Raw genomic sequence first — 17,290 nt, 5'->3', positions numbered from 1 at the left:
TAGAGTTAAACAAGTTAGAAAAAAAACTTTTTTAAAACGACAAAAACATGTAGGGATGGAATTCCAAAAAATCAACAAAATAAGGCAGGAAGGAATGACACCACAATACAACACCACAATCCGTTTATGGATTGCCATCGCAACCTCTTTTGACATTATGACATGATTATTTCATATACTAATCATCCCAACTCTCTCTTCCTGATATGTGGTGATGTCAATAATCATCATGCCGGTTAGCTGGGTGTGGGTACTTCCCTCACCTTCCACGGCACTTCAGCAAAAGACTTCTGTGACTCATTGGGACTGACAAAATCTGTCAATTTCCTGACCCGGATCTCAGTCAACGGTACTCCATCTCTTCTGGATCTGATTTTGACCAATTTCCCTGAAAATATCTGCTGTTCTTTATTCTGCTCCAATTGGTTCATCTGACCACGTCCTTGTCAAAGCAAACATCTCTCTGGCTGTTCTTAGAGAACCACCTCAGCACCAACAAGTCTGGCATTTCACTCAGGCCGACTGGCAGGGACTTCAAGCATCCATCAAACTTCGAGACTGGTTTCCTATTTCTACTTTCTCTGACATCAACTCATCCTGGGAATTATTTCAAATTAATTTGCCTTCTCTCATGCACAGATTTAACACATCTCATTTTTTGTTGTCATAACCTTCCTCCTGCCCATGGTACACTGAAACTTGTGGTGAAGCAGTTGTCCTGAAAGAACTTGCCTTCGTCACAGGTAAGGCACAACCAACGGAAGACAATCTCAGTTCATTCCACAAAGCTCGGAAAAAATGTGTGTCTCCCTTCAGGAGAGCCAGAAAACAACATCTTTCCAATCTCAAGTCTGAACTATCAAACCTCTCTCCCTCCTCCAAATCCTGGTGGCGTCTAATCAAATCTGTTTCTGGTGTATGTTCCCCCTCCATCCCCTCCCTTACCTAAAATGGCCGCACTGCTGATACTGCACGTGAAAAGGCTGAATGCCTAAACTTGGTGTTTGCAGCTAAATCTTGTGTCCAAAACCCATCACTTTTTGTACCTACCTTACCCAGTTACTCCAGCTGTTCCTGGACTCTGTCCTTTTCTTCCAACAAAGTGGAGAGTTTGCTGTCAAACCTAGACTCTGATTCTGCAACCGGTCTAGACGGCATCAGACGACGTGTCCGAAAAACCTGCTCTACTGCTCTTGATCACCCTCTCTCTCTGTTCTATTCTCCTTCTCATTTGCTGAAGTTCATCTGCCATCTACTTGGAAATCAGCAAACATTACCGCTCTGCATAACAAAGGTGCACAAACAGATCCCTGCAATTTTAGACTAACCACCCTGCTCTTAATCATCAGCAAGGTCATGGAATCCATTATCGCTTCTGACATTAAATCCTTCCTCTTCTCCAATGACCTGATTTCCAATCATCAACTTGGATTTAGCCCAGGTCACTCAAACCTGGACATGTTGCTTCTGCCTTCCCAACAATGGATGGTGGTCCTCAATGCCAAATATGAAATCAGAGCCATCTCCCTCGGCATATCATGAGCTTTTGATGCGGTCTGGCACCCTGCCCGACTCACCAAACTCTCTTCTTATGGTATCCAAGGCAATCTCCACTCATGGCTCAGGGTCTTCCTCGCCTCGCGCAGTCAACGTGTGGCTCTTCATGGCTCTCTCATCCCCTCTTCCTGTCCAGGCTGGAGTTCCTCAAGGCAGTGTTGCGGGCCCTGTTCTTTTTCTGGTTTTCATGACTGATCTCTCTGACTATCTGGAAAATCGTCTTTATCACTTTCCTGTTGACTCCACCCTCTGCCGTACCATCTGTCATCCCTCAGATCAGCAGGCAGCAACCTCTTCACTCTCTACAGATTTGGATAAAATCACAAACTGGTCCAACACTTGGAACATGTCTTTCAATCCTGACAAATCACAATTCTCACTGTGTCTCTCCAAAAAGACCATCTGGAAACCTTCCCCCACTCCCACCCCCTCACCCCCATCTACTTTCTCAACAATCCTCTTGGCAAAGACTTTTCATTCAATCTTGTTTGTCTCACGATCTGCCATGATCTTTCCTGGGAAAGCCACAATTCCAAGCTGGCCTCCAAAGCCAGTCGTCGACTGAACATTATCCATCATGCAAAGTCCTTACTTGGCACACCTGAGTTCCTTTCCTCATACAATGCTTTCATCCACAGCCTGATAGAGTACTGCTCTCCCCTCTGGGCTGGTGCTCCTGTCTCACACCTAGTTCGGCTTTACGCTGTGGAAACCCAGGCTTTTCGGATCATTGGTATCTCCCGTGATGAACTCGAGTCTTTGGATCTTTCATTCTCTCACCGCAGGCAGGTCGGTGGTCTTTGTCTTCTACCATCTCCTCTCCAGCTTAGCCCCCCGCTCTGTCCGTGCTCTGCCCCCTATATTTCTGCAGGGTGCTCAAAGTCCGTTTGCAACCCTTTCTGGTGAAACTGCCAAAATCAAGAATTACTGCTCACCTTCGCTCTTTCATTCCTCATTTTTTCCACACCTCTGGACCAACCTCCCTCACTCTCCTCAATCCCACTTTTCTTCCCTCCAGGTCTTCAAAACAGCTGTTCACCACCACTACCTCATATCTTCCCCCATCCAAAACCATGATCTTCTCTACTCCCATTACTCCACCCTCAACCCACCTCCTTCAAATTCCCTGCTTTCCTTCCTGAAAGTCCCTGTAGTGTCCATCTTGTTTACCCTGTGTACCCTGCCCTCTCCCTCTCCCTTCCACAGATCTCCTCATGTCTCTGTTCTCGACAGTCTTGTGCATCCCTCTCCCACCCCTCTTGTCTCCTGCTCCCTTTCTTATATGTTCTGTGTGTAAGCTCTTATCCAAGCATGGACAATATATACAAAAAAATATATATGCAGCCTATAGCTGCTGGTTGCATCATTGCTGGGAGCGCATCTGTTCCACTGATGAAGTGCCCCCTGCATTTAGTAAGCTGGTAAACATTTGGCTGACCTCGGAAGGATGACAGGCTGAGTCAACCCACCTGGTGTTATTTAGTGGAAAACAGGGGCTCAAACTCAAGGCCTTAAGCCAGCCACCTTAACCACGAAGTCAACACCAGGCTTTTTGTTGATGACAAGGACAACATATTTTCATAAGACCAGACATTCTTCTTCTTCTTCTTGTGTATGGCAGCTTAGGTGCTGGGGTAGCTATCATCTCTTGAAAGCACGACTGTGTCACTGATGCAGATGTCACTGACCCTCTACCAGTACAAACTGGTACTCATTTTGCCGACCTCGGAAGGATGACAGACTGAGTCAACCCCCTGGTGTATTATTTCAGCGGCCAACGGGGCTTGAACTCAGGACCCTAGGATCCCAAGCCGCCACCCTAACCACAAAGCCAACACCAGGCTCCAGACAAGACATTGCACAGTGAGAATCAAATGGAAACATTTTTATTCATATAAGTGAAAGGATTTTGCAGGTGAAACAAATCTGGATGTGCCTTGTGATTGAATCTCTCACCACATTTCCACGTACATGACAAAAGTGTTGTGCAGGATGCAGTCTTTGCCAATATATTACTGTCAATTAAAAGCTAGATGCTGTGGTGTTTGTGGATAAGCATTAGTAAATGCCTATAAATGAACGATTAAATGGACGGTTACATGTTATAAGTTTCCTGGAGCACGAATTGGTGAATTGTAATATAAATGTTTGATGCAATGAATGTTGACTGTGGATGGCAGTATTGTACTGTAAACTGCCTGGTGAGATTCCAGAAGATGTTGGAATGCTCAAAGACGAAACTTCCAGTGTGGACGAGAATCACATTTGCTGGAAGGCACGGGATCGTTCTGTGTTACCATATAAACCCTTCTGTGTTACCATATAAACCCTTCTGTGTTACCATATAAACCCGTGAGAGGGAAGTGTAGAGAGACGGGTGACATGCGACAAGACATGGGCTTTGATTGTCCCCGTCGTGCCCGATTTAACTCTGATGAGTAAACGAGGTGTTAATGTCCAGAGTGGTTGTTAACGTGTGGAGCTGATTATAATCAGGTCGATAAAACTCATTAATATTGTGTATTTGGAAAGAATTCCTTTGAGCTCTTCAATCATCCTGAATGGGCCAGTGTACAAGAGAGAACGGTGCAACAGGATGTGATCATTCGACAGGTGAACACGCGTGAGTTGAGCCGGCAGGACAGGGACACTGGGCGGAAACAACTCAATGCAGAAATAGGAGTTGAACATTGTTTGCAATGGTTAACTTTCTCATTTGAATTTGTGTCTGTTTATTTGAAATACAAGTTTCAAAAACATTACGCTGTTGATGTGGTCACTGTAACATCACTCAGAGGTCACAGACCACAACTGACAAAGATCCATTTGATTGGTTGCTGACCAGTACGTTCGCAAAACTTGGATTGCAGTCGTTAGAGAACGAGCTGGGTTCTGCACCACAAACAACATACGTACAACAAAGGGAAGGAAACTCAAAGGTGCATACACCCCCAACATTTGGCAACCTGACAGGATCCATCAGTGGTAAAAAGCTTAACGGTGTCAGAGAAACAGCAGACGAGGAAGACTATGCATAAGCCATGGTGCTGCAGTTGTGATCTGAGTACAAATTGACCACTCATCCATCTGCCATGGAGTTCGACAAGTGGATTGAGCGAGGCGAGCGGCTCCGACTGAAGGGAGAGACGGTGGTTAAAGAACAGCAAGCGGCTGCAAAGGAAGAGCAGGCTCAGGAACATGATGTGTCAAGAGTGACCACGTGATTGGTACAGGTACCTGCAGGCGGTGCTATTTGCTTACAGAGAGGTACCTCAAGCAAGTACTGGGTTCTCACCATTTGAGATACTCCACGGAAGAACTGTAAGAGGACCATGCAGTTGTTGAAGGAACTGTGAAATGGAGAGAACACGTCAAAGGTTCATAGTGCCTCAAAGACATATATGTCTTTGACTTGCATAATCGTCTGGAGGACACTTGCTGACTGGTGAGAGAGAGTCTACATGCAGCACCAAACAGTCAGAAACATTTCTATGATAAGAAAACCAGAGAGAAAGTTCAAGGTTAGAGACAGAGTATTATTGCAGCTACCAACAGAGCACAACAAGGTGACACTCCGATGGCAAGGACTGCATGAAGTCCAGGAAGTAGTCAACCGGATGGACTATAAAATCTGTGTCAAAGGCAAGACCAAAATTTACCATGTCAACCTTTTGAAGTTGCATCATGAGAGAGCTGACAATGCAGCTAATATCACGTTACAGCTGGATGTGGCCGGTATGGCAGTCATCGGCCCAGAGCTAGATTGTGATGAAGAATGCGTCTTGGCGAATGAAGACTTGCTGGAATTGAGAACCAGGGCTGATGGAGAGACACACAAGGATGCCAACATCAGTGAAGATCTGTCAGCAAGGCAGAGGGAGTAAATCCAGGAGTTGGTTAATGTCTTCACCAGAATCCCATGTACTCCCAACCTGGAGGAGCATAAGATTGAGACCACTACAAATGAGCCATCCATAACTTTTTGAGATATCCTGCTCAGAAATCGACAGACAAACAGACGTGGGGTGAAAACATCACCTCCATCCACTTTTGGTGACGGAGGTAACAAAAACCCACGAACCAACACTTCTTCAAGTACTGTACAATGACCGACAATATTGAAAAGAAGAGGTTGGCAACATATTAGGAAAAATATTTTTAAGTGGCAAAAGAAAGTATCTCATTTGTTATTTAATTTGATTTTAACAAAGTTCCTTCCACTTCAACCAACTTGATATAATGTAACACGAGAATCACATGAAAATAATCAGACACGTTTTGTGCACTGGTCGTTCAATCAAAATTTCCCTATACAATACCTTGCCAGAATAAAGTGAACAACCTGAAGATAAACAAAACTTTATTTTAATAAGCTGTAATACAAATGCAGTCAAATGAATAATACATATTAATATATCCTAGCATGTTATTTACCTGCAGATGGAGCAACAAATCAATGATGCGGAATTTGCCAAATGTGGAGTACAACTTGTTGCAGCATCTGGATATTGCATGCTAGAGGTCAGCTTTTCTGCTTCTCTCAATACATGTTCTCAGATGTTTGATGGCATTCATGTCAGGACTCTGTGGGACCCAAGCAAGAATCTGTAGCCCTCTTCGTCTCCTCTCGGCAGAGGTGGTTTTAGATGTATGCCATGTGTAACCGTCTTCCTGTAGCAAATGTGTTCCATATTGCAGAATGCCTTGCTGGTATCAAAGAAACTATCACTACCCCAACTGAGCACCTCTTACCACCATATTATATAAGAGGGTTGCTTGTATACCAGCAAGGCAATTTGTTTTAGGCCATTTGCAAGGCACCTAAGTTAGGCCATCCTGAGGTTGTTCAATGACACTCTTCCCTCCAGGGCTTCAAGTTGGTGGTGCACCATTATCTCATGTCATCCCTTATCCCAACCAATAACATATTATACTCCAATGAACCCTCTAACAGAAAAAGAAAATATATTACTACTATACCAGTGAGTCCTTTTGCAGCATGCAAAATGTTTACTGGAGAAAAATGGTGCCACATGACGTACACCCTGAACCACCTTTGAATGGAAGAGATGGAGTGGGTTGCATCTTTTTCCCTCAACATCACAGAGTCCTGACGTGAATACCATCAAATATGTCTGGGAGCGTATGGATTGGGAGATGGGATAAAATTGAAGTTTGACAAATAATATACAAGAGCTGCAACAAAATCTACTCCATATTTGGTAAAAATCTGGATCAGGAGGTCATACAGAAAATCATTGATTCATGGGTTCAAGCATGAGATGATACCAAAGGACATGCTACCAGACACTATTATATGTGTAGTCTATTTGAATGTTTGTATCACGGATCGGTAAAACAAAGTTTGTTTAGAAATAAGTGTGTTCAAATTATTCTGCAGGGCAATCACTATACTTAAAGGACTCCCCTACAAAAGTAGCACTCCCCACTCTCCCATGCCCCTCTCCCACCTATACAACTAGAGGGTTCATTGAACATGATACCAAATGCAGTGTTCAAGGATATATTTCAATTTTATTAAAATAATGATTTTAAAGATCGTTACAAAAAACCTGGAAGTTTAGCATGACTGAAGCAGTCTTATAAACCACCCTCAAACACTGTAATAAAACAGTGTTGAGTCGCAGTTTAGGAGATGTAGGTATTATTAATCACCATAGCAGCGCCAATTGACATCGGACATCGCCATATGGGTGACCTCTTCCACACCACAATACTATACCTTCTCACATGCCATACATTGATATATGGCATGGTCGTTGGAAGTATTATGAAAGCAATTTGTGTTCTAGTGTTCAAGTTTATAATTTAATTTAAGTCAAGTTTAAAAAGGTTGAAAGGTGTATAAATAAATAAATTCTGGGTTTTACTGCCATTTAACCCAGTGTCTATTATAGCAATATCCAATATCCATTACATTCGTTCTTCGTGCCTGTTTTATGTGACCGTTATGGCATCCTTAAAAACAGCAAGTTTCCTATTTGGAATGATTTTCAATTTTGTTTGATAGATAGAGTAAAATATATTATCTCACTCCTCTCTGTGCATGTGCGGTCAGGACAAATTCTGAGCCATGTTACGGTAAAATGGTAAACTTGCCTTCCAATTCATGTTCCTATTCATGTTCAAAATATAACATTTGATTTAAATAAGTTGTTCCTCGATCATAAACTGATATGATGGACAGAGGGACAGACGGACGGATCTGAACCAATTGCTTAATCCCACTTTTCACTTTGCGGGTGCGAGGTATCTACATTTCAATGGCTCAACATATTTTAATCCTATTTATTAAAAAGATAAATCCATCTTTCACTGTTTGCTGTTGGTCGTTTAAAATGGGATTATCCACCAAAATATTGTACATTATAATAAAATTACGCAGAAGTGTGACAAAGTGTTCCTCTAAACTAAAGGAACTCCACTGTATTTATTCACAGTGTGTAAGGCTCGTGAAAAAGGTGGCACAAAGGATAAATTCAAGAACATTTTGAAGAAATAACAAAAGCTGCACAAAATGGGATTTAAACAAGTGTTTTCTACTTTTTTGATTAGATTTAATTGTATACAGAGTCGAGGCTCGTGGAAGAGCTTGTACTAATACACTGCAAACGTATCAGGTTGCAACAGGACAAACGAAACAGTCGAGAGAGGGGGAAACACCAACAGTAGAGCCAAAGTCCAAGATAGAGTGAGGCAGACAAACAATGGGTGTGGATTGGAATGGGGGGCAGGAGAGGATGCATGGGGGTGCACAAGATGGATATGCAAGGGAACTCTCAGGAGGCAAAACTTGAAATTTTGAAGGAAGAGGGATTAGGGTGGGGTTGGGGTGGGGGTTAAAGACGGTAGAAGAGATCATGGTTTTGGATTGGGGACGATCTGAGATGGTGGTGAACAGCTGTCTTGAAGACTTGGAGGGAATAATGACATTGAAGACGGTGTGGAAGTTGATTCCACAGGTGGGAAAAAAGGAACAAATGAGTGGAGGTGAGAAGTGATCCTAGATTCAGATAGTTTTAACAGAAGGGGGTTGATGGTGGACCATGTGAGTCTTGCAGAAACTTGAGAAAGGGGAGGGGGGAGAGACAAAGCACAGAAAGAGCAGAGGGTGCAATACCAGAAAGGAGGCAGTGGAAGACACAGAGATCACTGACCTGTTCTCAATGGCAAAATGATCAGGCCATAGACTCTGCTTCATCGCAGGAGATTTCAATAATCCTAAAGGCCTTAGTTTCCATGGCGTCAAGCTGAGCAAGGTGTGAAGCAAGGGTGCCAGCTCAGAGGGGAGAGCAGTATTCCATCAAGCCTTGGATGAGTCTTGTAGGTGGATAGGAGTTCAGGTGTGCTAATGAACAATGGAGGATGCCCAGTTGGCAGCTGGATTTGGAGGCTAACTTTGAAGTTTTGGTTTGCCCAAGAAAGATCATGGCTGCTCATGAGACCCAGGAGTTTGAATGACTGAACTTCCTCAAGAGTATTGTCAAAAAAGTAGATAGGAGGATTTGCAGATGATCCTTTTAGAGAGAGATAGTGAGAGTGTGAGTTTTGTAAGAAACTTTTTTTTGTCAGAATTGAAAGACATATTCCAAGTGTTTGACTATCTTGTGATTTTGTCAAGGCCTGAAAAGAGGAAAGAGGCTCCTGATTGTCTATCAAAAGGATGATGGAATTCTTCACAGCACATGGTGGAGTCAGCAAATAGATGGAGGATTTTTCAGTCATATAAATCATTGATGAAGATCAGGAATAGCATAGGGGACAGTACACTGTCTTGGGGCACTCCAGCCTTGACAGGGAAATAAGATGAAAGGATTCCATTGAGTGCCCCACATTGCCAAAGAGAGTGGAGGAAGTCAGTAAGCCATGTGTGGAGTTGACCTTGGATGTCCAAGGCAGATAATTTGGAGAGTAAGACAGGATGTTAGACTGTATCAAAAGCATGAGATATGTCCAGAGAGATGGCCCTGATCTCATATCTGACACTGTGGGCCTCCATCTACTGTTGGATGAGAAGAAGCAGCATGTCAAAGGTAGAGTGACAGTCTCAACTCAAATTTGTGATCTGAGATGAGATTGTTGGAGAAAAGGAAAGATTTCATATCAACTGTGATGAGTGATTCCATGACCATACTGATGATTGGAAGTAAGCCGATAGGACTGTAGTGAAGGGGTTCAGTTTTTGCACCTTTTTATGTAATGCAGAGATGTTGGTGGATTTCCAAGAAAATGGAAGATGATCTCAGGTAAATGACAGGGTGAAAAGGGCAGAGAAAGAATGTGCAAGAGCAGCAGAACAGGTTTTTAGGACACGTGAGCTGATCCCATCCGTCGGGTAGCGGAGTCAGTGTTGAAGGTTGAAAGAACCTTTTCCACCTTCTCAGGTGCAAAAGACACAGAGTCCAGACGCAGTTTTGCGTGACAGGGAAGGATGGGTGAGGAGATGGGGACACGAGATTTGGAAGCAAACAAAGAATTGAAGCATTCGGCCTTCTCCTGAGAGTTGTCAGCTGTGGTGCCATTTGAAGAGAGGGAAGAGATGAAGGGGAGCATAACCAGAGACAGACTTCACAAGAAAAAGAACAATCAGAGTTTGCAGACCCTCACCAGGACCTCTTTTGAGTGGTGTAATTTTATAAATAGGTTTTAGGGAAAATCCAATGTGGCTGCCAAACCATGTGACCTGTGATATCAAATGTGTGAACCTTTTGTTCCTCATGGACAGGCGGTCATATGTGTCAAGTTTCACCTCAATTTGTTCAGCCACTTCAGAGAAGATTTTTGAAGGTTTAAAAAAAACCAAACAATATAGCTGCAAAATCATGTGACTGATGATGTCATGAATTTTTTCTTCGTGTTGACCATTTTATCTCGAGATTACCCTCAAAAATTTTCATACTGATCGGATGTGATGTTCTACATCTGTAATTATGATATCATAACGAGGGCACCTGTAACATCAAAAAAAATCACACTCATTCCCCATGAGTACTTGCTATGTGCCAAGTTTCAAAGTTTTCCTTGGTGCGGTTTCAGAGATACAGAGATGCAAATTTTTCTGTTTTCCAATATGGCTGCCACACCACATGACCCATGACGTCGTAATTATCATGAAAACATTCTACACGAGTCATCGCACCAATGGTGAAAATTTCGTCTCATTCCGACAAGCGGTTGCAGAGAAAAACACAAAAGTTCTGTGCAGCCAAAAAACAGAGACAGAGACAGGCAAACAAACGGAACCAAATACAATACCCTCTCCTCTGGTGAGGGTAACAAGGCACCACCAGGTTTTAGAGGAAGAAAAAAGGTGTTTGAATTCCTCACGTTTTACACTGGGTGGCTTGTATAAAGATTTATCTCAACCTTCATCACTAATTTATTTTAATCATGTCTTCATGACATTTGTAAATGTTGAGAAAGGCCTGAGGTTCCATATTCTCAATTTGGTAATAGATGGTTGTTAATTCCAAGGAGGAAGGTTAATTTTAGTTCTATTAAAACTACAATAACAAATGCTGTTGAGGGCCATGTCCAGAAACGAAGTGTGATATAACAATTAGTTTGTAAATGCCATGCTCTTTTAACGTTTTGAAAGATCGTATTTGAAATGAAAACACCATATGCCAACGGGAATCTGCCATTTGGAATTTAAAGTGCAGTGTGTGTTCATTTTCGTGAGTCAACACTAATACAGCACAATCTGTTCTCTTTGCGTTGTACGTATCAATGTCGAGATGTTTAATGCTTCATAAAATACAAATACTTACATTGTTGTTAACTTCGGTTGAGAAATGGACATTTATATGTTGGTGTTTATATCAAAACTCTATACTCTTAGATAAATTTTTACAAGATTTCTTTATGACATGAAAACGAATAATGTTTTGCATTTGACTAATTCTTGCCCCATGGGAAAACCTAGTATAAAGCTTATCGGCATAACTACGTTTTACCTTGGTAAATATGCAGTTGGGGTGTATTTACTTGGGAATCGCTTGGTGATTGGTGAATATGAGTGTGTTTTCAGAAAAACTACCTTGTGACAAAAAGCAAAAAAAACCTAGTAAGTCCATAACTGACCTAAAGTCATTTAATGACAACATTATGATTTACTAGGTGTTGACTTTGGACAGAAGAAATATTTAATGAGCTTAGTATTAGTGGAGAGTTAAACATTTCAACATTTAAACTTCCCGGCCATAATATTTGTGTTCATTTTGGGAATTTGAAGGTTCAGCACTTCACAAAACAATCAATTACTGTGGTGAACTTCAAGAGTCTCAAAACTCTAAATAAGTTAATAAAATATTTAAAACTTGTAAACTTCTGAGCTCTAATTATTTTAATGTAAAACTTTCAACAATATGGCCAAGACAGCATATTAATAAAGTGGCATAATAATAATATTAACAAAATAATACCAATAAGCAGTAGCTCTCAAAATAATAGCAGAAAATATAATTGGCCATCCACGTATTACTTGTGCAAAAATAGCAGAAATTATAACACATTTATAATATCAACTAGAGAGTTCATAGAACATGAAACCCCATGCAGTGTTCAGACACCTCCGTTATACACCACCTTATTTAACATGTCCAAGTACTGCTAAACCAGAGGTTCTTGGAAGTGCAAAGAAGGTGAGTTGTGTTCCACAGTGTTTGAGTATATAATTCAAATTAAATAAAATAAAGATTTTAAAAGTCATATAAATATATTAATTCTGGAATTTACCGCCGTTTTACCACTGTCCACGCAGTGTAAATTACACCGTCTCATCCAACATGTTACATTAGTGACTTGTGCCTGTTGTTTAAGTCCTTTATGAAGTCCTTCAAAAGAGTAAGTTTTCCTGTTTGGGATGAGTTTCAATTAAAACAGAGTAAAATATATATATATATATATATATATATATATATATATTTTTTTTTTTATATATATATATATTATATATATTTACACACACACACACACACATCTCCACTCCTCACTGTGCATGTGTGATCGGGTCGAATTCAGAGACAAAGTACTGTTAAACAGCAGATTCGTTTTCCGATTCATATTCCGATTCGTGTTGAAAATATAACATTCCATTTAAATAAGTTGTTCCTTGATCATAAATTGGTGCTTGTACACAGAGAGATGGATGAATGGATGGAGCTGAACCAAATACTTAACCCCACATTTCATTTAACGTGTGTTGGGTAACCAGAACAAGCAATCAAGGATCGCAGTCCATTGTCAGGCCTTGTTTTGTGTGGTGTTTGTGTGGTTTTATGGTACGTATTTTAAAGACGTACTCGTATTCCAATTGTGCAACACATACTTTATAGACAGTCGGTTGAAAAAAAGAGAACATGTACTAATGGCTACCACTAGGTGGCGTTTGTGGCCTACGTCACCACATTTTATTTGGACAAACAAACGGACAGACAAACAAACAAACAAATGGACAGAAAACAAACGGACAAACAAACGGACAAACAAACAGACAGACAACAAAAGTTGATCGAGATGCACACTCACTGATCAACTGTGATGCATGCACATACACACGCATGCATTCATGCAATACTCTCTCCTCCGGTGAGGGTAACAATACAGAGCACTAAACAATGCAGAGCCTCGGCAGGGTATATAAATTACAGTAGATCCGAGAACAAATGTAGACTTACTCACTTACTGACTGACACACAAATCACTTTGGGAACAGGTGTGACTCAGGAGATATGATGCAACAATCACCGAGGCCAATGGCTGTCAAATTTTCTTGTCGAGTTGGCCCCTTTCAATATTTTGCAGTGTAAAAATTCAGTTTACATGAAATTATATTTTTATTTCAGCATTTTATTCTAAATGATTAGATGAATGAACACATTTGAACATATGATATAGATTGATGGAAATTGTGATGAAATTCATAAAACAAAAAAAAACAACCCCCCCCCCCCCACTTATCGTTAAAGTAACCGTTAAAATCTAATGGGTAGATTTGAGAACTTTGCCCATTGTGCCGAAAGAAGGTTTGACATTCCTCTTGAGTCCATAGGTCTTGCAAAACAAATACTTTGGAACAGGTGTGGCAAAAATGGACATAATTCACATGGAAGGTACAAATTCAGCTGATTGTGAAATTAGATGGGAAAATGTGAGTTACATTAGAAAACTTTGTCAGACTGTGCTTACGTTGTTTGGAGCACAAGGTTAAAGTTGATCGAGATGCCGACTCACTGATCAACTGTGATGCATGCACATACACACACACGTACCTTTGTTGTCCCTTGGAGAATGGGTGAGGTTAATAATATTGTAACTATTCCGATGAATAGTATCATACCAAAGAAAGATTAAATCAAAGTATAGTGTAAGATAAGTATCGAAATTTCAAAAAATTATACCTTATTTCACATATGGCAAATGATTGCCACTGTATGCAGAATGTATAAATTGTATATATATGATTATTTTTTGAAACGATTCAAAGAAGAAAATAAATTGAAAAAAAGTTTTTTTTTCCATTTAGTGTAGTTGAAGACTAATTAAATAAAATGTTACACTTGTGCAGTCAGAAAATAAGATGGTGTCTTGTCCTGCTCTATCGTAATTTTCTGTCATTTGTCAGGCAGCTTTCTCAAATGAGGTGGTGTCCAATGGACTCACTAACAATGGGGTTTCAAAAAGCAGAACTTCTGTTATGGACAATCGCAATGTATCGGTTCAACCCAAGTCTGTGCCTGCTTGTGGATGGTGGTACAATGAACCTGGACCCCTGTGGCTGGGTGGGCGAGGTCGGTGCACCTGCACGCCGAGAATCCCGAAGATGATGAAAAAGGCGCAGCAGATGAGCACAATGTTACCGATGGGCTTGAGGGATGAGATGAGAGTCTCAACCACAAGTTTGAGACCTGGGGCTCGGCTGATCACCCTGGCATTCAAGAGCAGACCACACAGATAAATAAAGATCTGTATTGGCTTCAAGTTTGTTTCAATTTTGTGTTTTTGTTGAAGTAATAGCTCATAGTAGATACTTGTATCTGGGATAAGGCCCATATAACTAAAATTCATACACCGCTGTATGATGTGCTCATCGCAACAGCGCAACCACGACGACTTATTTAACGGTTCCAATTCTTCCTACCTGCTTGTGGGGTCGGCCGAGTAACGTTTTGTCCGTCTTTCCTGAACCACCTCGTCAGGCCCTGACGTTTAAGTAAAAGTGGTTAAAATTTACAATTTATTCAATGTGCCAATGATAACTCGCCAACACTTCCTAAAAAACGCTGTTGGATCTTTAACTTCGATGAACTTTTGCTTGCAGACAGAAAACCCACCTTAATGTTGATCTGAGGGACAGTGCCCTTTATGATGCAATACCCTGCTCGCAAAATACCAAATCTGACAGTTTGTATTCAGTCTGGCAATCAAATCTAAACTATACAGCTCAGAGCTCAGTATGCTACCGCTGAACTCTCCTGTTGGAATTGTCGCAGCAGTCCAAGTTATGTGAAAACATAACTCTGATTAGTCCTCATACAGTAGAATCTGCATAATAAATCTATGTGTGAATATAAGCACATATGAAAAACTAGAAGGGCACTCGGTAAAGCGCATACCTCTGCAACGCAATGTCTGATCAATATGAACATATCAGGCCCAATACATTTTTGAAATATTATGCAATACAGTACCATATCGTTTTTGGCCCTCTCAATGGTGAAGATTCACTTAGAAAATTAAATAATTATCGTATCCAGATCCGGATTTGTATCTTCACCAAAATTGAATCAATTCTTTCTTGTCACATACCCAACTTGTCCACCAAGTTTCGTCCGAATCAGTCCACAACTTTTTCAGATATCGTGCAATATATCGTTTTTGACTCGATCTCTCAATGGTGAAGAATCACTTTAAAATTCTAGTCGTCGGATCCGGATCCAGATCTTTACCAAAATCTAATCAGTTTGTTCATGTCACATACCCAACCTGTCCACTAAATTTCATCCAGATCCATCCCCAACTTTTTGAGATATCCTGCACACAAACAAACAGACAAACAAATATACAGAAAGGGGTGAAAACATAACCTCCTTCACCTTCGGTGGTGGAGGTAAGGCCTAAGTCACATTTGCCACGGCGGCCGTGGGGTCTACAAAATCTACGGCCACTAGCAATTATAGGGCGGCCGCAGTATTTCCACGGTCACACGATGTAGCAGTCACATATGTTTTTATTTTTCGGGTAGCCGCACGGCGTGTTTATAAATTGTGGAGACAGAAAACGTGGGGGTGCCATACAGTCTTTGATTTGATGTCGCACGGTGACCTTAGGGCGTTCCTGCGGCGGCCATAGAATTTTCAAGGCAGACTCAAGGTGCCCGCAATGCGACTGCCGGGGAGCCCTAAGGTGAACGTGCGGCCAGACGGACGGTAACGAGTGGGTTCTTTTTTTATTATTTTTTTTACCAGTTTTTTTTTCGGCTTGTCGAATTGCTACGGTGAACGTAGAAATGAAAAAAGTTATAACTCCACGCTATAATTCCACGGAGACCCCTACGGCCTGTAAAATATCGCCAAACGGCATAGGGCCACCCTGAGGCCACCGCAGAAACTCTGCGGCCGCCGTACGTTTCTGTCAATTCAGAGGGCGTATGGCCGCCGTATCCTGGCCGTAGAGCAAATGTGACTTAGGCCTAATAAGCGCACACAGGCCTCCCTATTTGATTTCTCCATTAAAAATAAGTTCATATAAAAACGTCAAAGTAAGGTTTTTAAACCTGGAAATAATATCAACTCAAACACAACTGTATTTCTTGTTTTATTGGCATTGGTACATAACCTTTAAGTCCGAATTTCTCACACGTCTGTTACTGGTACTTACAAGAGTTGTACGTTCAAAACAATGTTGTTCATCAAGGGTCGTAAAAGGGTGTTTTACGACCCTTTATCATAAAGGGTCGTAAAACAACGTTTTTCATCACGATCAAAATTGACATGCCAGTGAAGCGTCGATCATAACGAGTAATAGATGTGTAATAAATTCGGACTTAACACGAGTGAAGAATGAGGAAATAACTGATTCAGAGTGAGAAAAGTTCAACGAAGATCGGGAGCAGAAGACGGGCCTTTCACCTGGACATGGAAAACGAACTGATTGCGCAGTTTAAACAGATACATGCTCAAGGACTGAAAGTGTATTTAGTGTTTGTTTCTGAGGTACGGACAATTAAAATTGCAATGATGTAAAAACTGACGTCGATGCAGCCAATCTGAAGACCATTTACCATTATAAGCAGAGGTCATGGATTTTTGAATACATATGAATGAGTGCATACGGAAAATAAGCGCATTCAGTATGTGTTACACTAAATCGAAAAATAGGCACATATACTTATTATGTAGATTCTACTGTATGTTACTAAACATAGATTTAAAAAATAGTTTTACAAATTTTCAATAATTGTACCATATTATTGATTCATAATAAAAACGCACCCTTGCCAGGAGTTTCAGGATCAGTTGTCTTTATTTATTCCATGAGATGGATTTTTGGCAGTGCCACCTTTTTTTATGTAGTAATTTAGACTCCATCGCAGCAGGATATTTCCACGCTTCATAAATTATCAAAAACATATGCGGGCGAGCCATTTAGTAAACACACTATGTCAATTTCACACTGAATATGAATCTCCTCATTGGCTTATTGAATCATC

At 41.1% G+C, this 17,290-nt stretch overlaps 1 protein-coding gene across 1 annotated transcript in view; it reads right to left on the bottom strand.

Annotated features, from left to right (window-relative positions):
- Nucleotides 1–17,290, bottom strand: part of LOC147022212 (voltage-dependent T-type calcium channel subunit alpha-1H-like) — a 481,200-nt gene that overhangs the window by 50,388 nt on the left and 413,522 nt on the right. The window contains exon 22 of the mRNA XM_085890488.1: nt 14,380–14,506. Within this exon, the coding sequence (XP_085746614.1) occupies nt 14,380–14,506 (127 nt within the window). The remainder of the gene's footprint in view (nt 1–14,379; nt 14,507–17,290) is intronic.

Source organism: Eptatretus burgeri, chromosome 8 (assembly GCF_056783735.1).
Source record: "Eptatretus burgeri isolate ZD-2024b chromosome 8, Ebu_testis_v1, whole genome shotgun sequence".
NCBI classification, from domain to species: domain Eukaryota; kingdom Metazoa; phylum Chordata; class Myxini; order Myxiniformes; family Myxinidae; genus Eptatretus; species Eptatretus burgeri.
This window is presented reverse-complemented; position numbering and strand designations above follow the sequence as displayed.